We start from the raw sequence: 8764 nt of genomic DNA, 5'->3' as shown, positions 1-8764 counted from the left end.
TTACAGTGAATTCGCACAGACTTTCATATTGAGTACTGACATCAACATATCAGGAGATGTTCCAGGCATGTAACTGTCGTCACGGTCGTCCCGTCGAGGTGTCGAACTGCACTCGTGTCCAAAGCCGACGGGCCCCCTGGATACGAGTACATGCTCTTTTTCCACGAACATCTTCACAGGCACTACTATCCCATTATTGGAGAGCTCATAAATGTCTGATGTCGTGCAAATGAGTTCAGCCTTAACGTATGCAGCAAAAGTTTTCACTAAGAGGATCACAGGGCAGTCCGGGAAGACGCAAATACCTGCCACTCACAACAAACCAGGATTTATGTTATATAGCAAGTAAGTCAAAGTCTGTTCAAAACGACTTGAAGTTCGGTGCGGTTGCGTAAGGGGCTGCGCTCGAAGCGGTGGGGAGGAGCTAGCGGTTGTGGTCGGGTAGGACCATCGCTTGCTTCAACATTCTCTGCAGGCTATGAGAGTCCCATCATTTTATACACCATTTTATTCCTTCCTTCTAGAATCACGCATATCCCATCGCTGTTTCAAGTGTAGTGGCACTGGAGAAGCGTATTGCTTCGTGGGCACATTTAAGGGCAGTGTATCACGATTTTGACGTAGTGCAGAACCCTCAGGCACAGAATTCGTGCAGTGGGTTGCAGAGTCCAGCGCAGTTAAGCTCACCTTTCCCTAATCGACGTGAAGAATTCTCGGCCGTTGCACCAGAAGTGTTGTAAATTGTGTAATGTTTGTGCTTCACCTTACGGTGGTAACACTGGGTACGCGGCTCCAAATTCGCATAGAAGAAATTGTGTATTGTAAAGTTCTACTAATAATAATTAGTTGCTAAATATTGCTAAGTTTATTACACGATAGAATAGTTGAATTCGATACCAAGCTATATTGGACTCGATTATTGCTGGACGAATATTGTACAAAGGATAATAGTATCATCCTTAAGGGGTCATATGCGGATAGCATACTAATTTGTATTAGCGGAGCGATTTTATCACGCGGAGGTCCGCTAATATCACGACAACGCGGCTACCTAGGTGAGCACACCGTTTTGGGCTCTTTTGGTTTCGATTTTGGATGAAGCATCTTACGGAATGATGACTTGTTCTGGATGAGGCATTTCGTGAGAGACTTGTTCTGGATGGGACGATATATCACAAATGATCTGACTCTCCAGGCTCTGACGAAGGCGACGACGCCGAAACGTTAGCCGTAATAAAGTTTGTTAACAATCTTGGTTGTTGCTAAATTGGACTATCGACAAGTTGCAATCTCTATGCCAAGATTCAAGGAAAGTCGAACTTTCGCACTTCTAATCGTATTATCGTCCGACACCGAAGTGCAGTATGACGAGAATTCTTGCCGCCAGCGAGAGTGGTAGTTTCCTCCTACTACAGTCCTCGCGAGATACAATCTTATAAACAGCACAAGAAAGCACTGAGAAATGTGGGCAGCGCAGAATGTCCTCATTTCTTCGCAGTCACGAGGTTAGATTTCTATTGGAATGTCAACAAAAACTACTGATTGGGAAGAAATCTTACCCTGACCATTTTGGGTCGAAGTTATTCCCTTGTCGTGGAAGAGGTCGTTTTTTAAACTACGGCTTCAGCTGCGACGCAAACACGAACAGTCGAAGATCATTAATTGCTTTTCACCAGCCTATTCATGCAAAACCTGTGAGTAGGCTACTACTGAAGGGGATATTCGTGGAGGGGCGGCGTTCTAACGTACCTCGTAGGAAGTAACGTTTTCGAAGTTTCCACGCCTTTTTTTGCGGGAATTTTGAGGGTCACGGGAAGTTGAGCGGAGACACACTGGGTTCCGCAATCTACTTCCCAAAGTCTAAGCTTTCGATGTGGGAAGTAAACACGCCCCACGTCAAAATCGTGATGCGCTGCTTTCTAGCGAAATCTCGCCAAAAGTGACTTCAACATTCACATTCAACTAGGATTTCTTCCTTATTCAAGTTTGCAAGCTTTGGAAAGAGAGGAAATCAAATAGTGAGAGTGGAGAACTGCATAAAGAGTCGTATTTTGATCTAAATCGTTTAAGTTGTCTTCATTCTTTTGTTTTTACCGCAAATACTGAACAATTAGTTTCAAATGATTACAAAGTGTGAACTCCCAAATGACGGAACGAAATGCCAAATGGGTTTGAGGGGAATCATGCAGAGCCGTAGCAACCTTATCAAGTTCTGGTAAGGGAAAGGAAATAAATGTTGGCTCAGTCAATCACGGTTGATCTGTATCCGTAGTTCCGCACCAGCGATACAACCCAGTCCTCCTCAGTCCACTGAGAAACATCCCTTCAACGTGCTAGAAATTGTTTTTTGTTGGCAACAATTACTTTTTCAGAGATTGTGTGCTTTATTCAAAGCATTAATTGTTCGCCGAACTAAAACCATAATCATTTCACTCATTCTTCGATGGATCTACCTCCATGCAAAATGGAGGATAAACAGTTCGACTCGAGTATTCTTAGAGCCAGGATACTACGATACTGTCGATATTGGGATCCCTCTTCGAAATGGTAGGGCTGAGGGTGAGATCACAAGTATAACTGTACGCTTCATTCCTCCTTTTTGTCCTGAAAAACGACGTAGGAATCGATGTTTCGGTCGAATTTTCTAACGAGGCACCTAGCTACGTGTCACATCTGCGGGAGCACGCGTACGCGCAGCGTGGGCCAGCGAGCAGACAATCAATGGGATCCTGATGCTCTTGATTTTTAGAGAATTTGTTCCACCTCCTCAACCCTGGATTCGTGGATACATCCCAACGCAGTCAATTTCGTAGTATGCTTTTAAGACATACTAATCTGACGTGGTGAGGGAATCCACGGGAAAAGCTAGAGATGGAGTTTTTGATTGCGGAACGCTTTAATTCCTTCAAAGAACGTTAGAAGGCTCCTCTATGCATACGCTCTGGTCCCGTCAGCAATCTATTCATTGGATTCACTTGAATAGGCAGCCGAGGAGAACTCACTGGCTTTCAACCGCTGTCGACGTGTGTACAAATGTGGAGCGTTGCAACTGAAATTGTCGTGAAATTGGAATCCTTCGCGCTGTTTTTTTTTACTACGATTAGGGAGAAATGAGCGGAACCACCCCTAATCCCGCTAATCTAACCCCGTATAGGGTTTATCCATCGAAAATCCATACCACGTCAGATTTGTGGGGTGATGCCGTTATTGGATGAGCAGCGAGAACAGGAGTCAAAGTTCTTGTCGACGACGGTCCGCCAGCTGTAGGTTCGGTGGACAGAATCGTCGTCTTAAGTGCTCCTAGCAATCGGTTGGATTTGCTAATTCGTTTCGTGGTCCCAGTTGGATAGCTTATCTATAGAAACTTCCGTCTTATCAACCCAATCAATTCCATTTTGACTTTTTCATACTTCTGCTTGTTTTCGACAGATGAAGACAATGGGTTCGAACTTTGTAGCCAGCATCCGTGGAAGTTTCTGACAAGTGACAGGTTAGAGACAAGCAGGTGCCAGGTTACAGACGGACATCTTGTTGATGGCTAATCTATCAGGATGATAGAGAATGTGTCAGTTCTTGGTTCCCATTCCCTTCAACCTTGTGAGAATCCATGTCTGAACGGTCTGTAAAGAAATCGGCTTCTTCACTGTCTTACCGTTGAAACATCTGTGTGATCTGTGTGATTATATAAGAACGTCGTAAAATGGAATAGGAATAAAGTTGAAAGTGGAATAGGAATAAAATGAAATAAATAAGAGTAGGTCAAAGATATCTGAATCTCGGTGCAATTGCGTTAATTGGCTCCTCTCAACTAGGGGTAATGTGAAGGGAACCGTTGGCTTCGAGTGCGGCCGCTTACGCAATTGCACCAGGCTTCACATCGTTCTTACCCGACCGTGTGATAATCGTTGTTTGTTGTGCGTAACAGCTATTTGCTTCTTTCCGGATTGTGCTATGATCCTTTTAGCGGCAACGGTTGCCGCATACGTTGAGACTGAACTCATTTGAGCGACATCGGTCATCTATGAGCTCTCAATATTGGGATATTAGTGCCAATGGAGATGTCCAGAGAAGACGAACATCTACTCTTATCCAGAGTGCAGTCGATCTCGGCAACGAATGCAGTTCTGATCAGCCCCGACATGATCCGTGGCGACAGTTGCACGGCTAGTTCAACTACTATAAATTGATGTCAGTACTCAATATGAAAATCCTGTGTGAATTCGCTGTGACGTCATCGATGTCGGTAATTTGTAGACCTCTTCGGGCACCTTAGTTTCAGAGGATTCAAAAATGTAAAGTCCGTTTCTTTTACATCTGGTGACTTTTCCTTCCAAAAATCCTCTCGTCATTGGTTTTTTCTCAGTATACCTTTAAAATAGGTAGTTTGATGATGAGAAAAATACACCTGTGGTCTCTGTCAGGGCTTAGAAGAGTGAAGATGTGAGGGAATTGTAGAACTAGTAAAGAGTGAAGTTCTGAATCGAGTACATCCCACCTTGGCACATCTCTGGATGAGTTATTGTTAGTTTTTTTTTTCAGTGTAAGCGACTAGAGAAAGGTACCAGTATAATCGTTCGAGTTTCCCAGGTTGAACCTGATAGCATGAGGTGAAGCCTCGAGGAGGAAAACTATTCGATGCTTGAGTAACATCATGATGTAACTGGAAGTGAACAAACAGCTGTTATTGAAAAATTTGCAGATCGCTTGCATAGCTTCGCAAAGGCAGACCTTCTTCCATGAGAGATTTGTTATTTCCTGGAATGGTCAACAGTATTTACCGTAGAAGAGTCACTGGGATCTATTGCCTTCTTAGTACATATACTAACAGTCATTAGTTATATGATTCATCCTAAGTACACATGTAGTGTTTCGCAACACGACACAATGGAGCCTCTCCAAATAGACTAGACTTCTTAAAGGCATCACTTCACGAATCTGAAGCGGTACGGATTTCAGGTGAAGTATTCGTATCCGGTATAGTAGATAATGGGGAGGTGAGTGATTCCGTCTATTTCTTCCTAATTTCCGTTAAAAAAACGGCCCGGAAGATACGGCTTCGTGCGTCCTGGCACACTTTTTTCTACAAGGAGTTCGACCGGAGTGCGCCAGCCCAGCGGCGCCGCATCTTCCTGGCCGTTTTTTACGGCAGTTGGAAAGAAATGGACGGAATCACCGCCCTCTCCATAATCTGCTATTCATTATAAGAATACTCCACCTGAAATCTGCACCACCTCAGATTCGTGGCGTGATGCCTTTAAGGAAGCATGCCACCATGAAATTAACGACATTATGAAAGTACTTCTTGGGTGAGACATTGGGATAAAGGAGAAGGAGAATAAAGTCACTGGCGTACCAATTCACTTAGGGTGCGAAAACGCGTTTCACTGCAATTCTTAATCGTTGAGGTTTTAGAATGCGTGTTGGCCTATGCAATGACTTGCGACGGCCAGATGATCATCAAGTCAATGTTTTTATCCTCCAAGACAGGTCTGGTACCAATTTATCGACCGCGGAGAGATGAATGGCTTGGTTGACACTAGAGCGGGCTCGAACCCTCAACCGTGTGGCTGCAGTGGAGCTCTAACCGACTGCGCCACACTCGCCCCTGATGTTGTGATCTCTCCACAAAAGGTAGCCTTTGAAGTGTAAATCAGGAATATGGGCGCGATCACGATTAGAGTACGGGCTTTACGATGATGTCGACGAAGTTGGGTATCTTATTCCATTTGTCGGCAGGTACTGCGTAGTCAAAGAGTGATTTGCCGATGCGTTCTGTTTTTTTTCAACGATGATTGGCGATAATTAGAAGAAGATTGAATCGTTTTATTCGTCATGTTTCAAAAAGAAAGAAATCCAGAAAGTCCCTTGCGATTGTATGCAGTTAGCGTGGCATTTCTGACAGCGTCCTAGAAGGATGAGTCGGATCTCTGTAGTATCGTCGAAAGTAGAATCAAATTTGAAATAATTCTTCAATTATACCATGAAATGAACTTTCAGTCGTTACCTCTATCGTTGTTGTACTTCGGAAGCCGCTTAGCCAGGAAGTTAAATACTTACTCGCAGGCTCGTAGGTGAATTACATGCCCTACATGATCTTTTTGTGATTGAGTCAAGAGTTCTCTATTGTTTTCTGGCTGGTAAATGCAGAAACAAAGGTATATGGTATACATGATGCGTATAAGGATCTATGATCGTTCCTTAGTGAGTATTACGTTTATATTTCATCCTATAGTGCCGCTATAAGTTTTTTTCGACTTGTTTTTCCTCTCTTCGTGCAAAGTAGCGAAAACCTTTGTGGTTAAACAGATGTCACAGTTCAGCAGTTTTAAAGAAACCAAAAAAATAACCGAAATACTCACCGCCGTTCAGAATTTTTCCAAGGGAAAAGGTATTGAGCGAATTCTCAGGATTTCGAAAATCTAGACTGCAGACACAAAACTATTTAAAGGCATCACTCCATGAATTTGGGGTGGTGCGGTTTTAGGGGGGTTTTCCCAAAAGGTCAAACTACTCCTAAAGATACGACTTCGAGGTTCTTTTTGCCATGTTTGACGTTTGAGAATGAGAAAAATATCTCCATAATTTATTATCCCGTATAAGAATACTCCACCTGAAATCCGTACCACCTCAGATTCGTGGGGTGATACCCTTAAAAAAAGGTCAAACTACTCTAGAGTTCATTCTTTTCCATGTTTGACTTTGAAAAGAGAAAATATTTTAGGTGTTAGTGTAGAGAAGACCGGGTGAACCGTGTGTTGCGAAAATACTAATGGTATACAATAGCACCATACACATATAGTAGTTAGAAAACTGTCCATCAATGTGGAAAATTGGTGTTTAGATTGATCTAGCGCGACGCCAATCCACTTATAACTATTGTATAAATAAATATATATAATATAAATACAGTAATATATGACATATAGTATAAATAATATATAGTATAAATATAATAATATATAATAAATAATTCAAATAATAACTAAAAAATTTTCTAACTTGACATAATAAATTTAATTTTTTTTTATTGTTTTTATAATTAATATCATTATTATTATTATGTATACATATTATTATTATTATTATTATTATTATTATTATTATTATTATTATTATTATTATTATTATTATTATTATTATTATTATTAATTTTTGTATTTTTCATTGACACATCCTTTTCGTCATGTCATTGGGTACAACAAATAAATAAATAACTAAATAAATAAATATATAAATCAATAGTTGTTATGGTGCAAGTCTTATAACTACATACCGCCAACTATTCCCCTCCGTGTGTGCGCTCGTTTATTCTCACATGTGCTTAGTAAAAGCCTCGTCAAGGCATGCATTCACCATGTCTTCCGACCATGCGAAGGAATCCTGTTCTACGTGTGCTTAGTGACTTCCACAAAAGATTGGAGCAAATCGTAGACTGTACTTCAAATATTGTTAAAAACCTGAATGTGAGGTATGGAGTCTTTGAAAGTTTTTTGCACTTCTGGAATTGATTTTTAAAAATTTTTATTTTTTTAAAAATCACAAATCGAGGATCAACAAGGCAGTTAACATAATTATTAGCAACATCTAGCCACTTAGTGCGGACAATCCCAGAAGAATTTCTTTCAGAAGGAGAGTGATTGTGATGATAAGAAGGCGTTCAGTACATCTTTAAGGTTATCACGGTCTCTAAAAGTTTTTTTTTCTCGCTTAGATGCTACTTCGGGGCCTTGAACCGGTGATAGTCCGATGGAGGTCCACGGTCAGAGGTACGGGGTGGTTGGGATACGGTCGTCCAGCCCTCCAGAACTTACATCGTTGCCTTTGCCAGCTTCGAGGCGTTTTGGAGGGTTTTCACGAACTGTATCGCCCAGCTTCTGGAGATTTTTTTTTTGTGTAGAGATATGTGTGGATTGTCTGATTACTCGCTAACCGTTCCAGAGAGCAAAGTGATGGAATAAAAATTTAAAATCAAAAACGGCGAAGAAGATACGCAAAAACCCAATGGTATCCCATCACCGACAGAGAGCGTGTTGGCTGTTCTCCAGTGATAGCAATGCAATCGCCTGGAAAACGCTGGAAGTCGCTTTGTGGGTGTACCCCTCCCACTCCCCCCGCGCGGGATTGCACTTAATCTTCTTTTTTTTTGATCTGACTGCTCATTTCTTCCTACTAACTCCTTCCTTCCTTCGGCCTTATGAATTTTTGTGAGTGTTCTCTGGAACCATGCAATTTTCCCATTTTGTAAAAATGAATTTGCAAAGAAGGGAACATAAGCACACTGGACTAAGATTGCTAAGCCTATAATTTATTTATGGGGTAATACTTGTGCTTTAATACATTCTTGTGTTTTTGCATCACATATGATGAACTCCACACTGAAATAAATCAATAATTCCAAACAAAATTTTTCATAGTCGTCTTCCAAACGTTGCGTTCTCTATTCCTTCTTTCATCTATGAAATGTTCTGTTTCGCTGTTTCGTTTTTTTTTCTTATTCAACGAAAATCCATTTCTCGTTTTCGTTTTCCATTTCTTGGAATTTCAGGAAACTCGTTGAATAAAAAAAAAGCGTGGTGGAACTGTGGAAAATGAACATTATAGATTTGATTTGGCTCTTCTTTTCCGTTTTCTATTTTAACATAATACTGAATCACTGTTAAGAACCGTTAACTAATTTCATTTATTTATTCATTATTAAATACTAAATAAATGAACAAATAATTTATTATTAAATACATCTTCGTGCTTAATCTTCGTAGACGTG

The 8764-nt window shown here is 41.1% G+C and overlaps 1 protein-coding gene across 1 annotated transcript; it reads right to left on the bottom strand.

The window, feature by feature from the left end:
• RB195_009244 (uncharacterized protein) lies at nt 1–3464 on the bottom strand (the record flags this gene model as incomplete). Its single annotated transcript, XM_064189707.1, has 3 exons — nt 1–240; nt 3179–3355; nt 3411–3464. 3 exons carry the CDS (start codon nt 3462–3464, stop codon nt 1–3), a joined length of 471 nt encoding a protein of 156 aa, XP_064047290.1.
• Nucleotides 3465–8764: the final 5300 nt, after the last annotated feature.

The sequence above is a fragment of the Necator americanus genome, chromosome III (genome assembly GCF_031761385.1).
Source record: "Necator americanus strain Aroian chromosome III, whole genome shotgun sequence".
NCBI lineage: Eukaryota > Metazoa > Nematoda > Chromadorea > Rhabditida > Ancylostomatidae > Necator > Necator americanus.
Note: the sequence above shows the minus strand (reverse complement) of the source record. Positions and strands in the feature narration are given on the sequence as shown.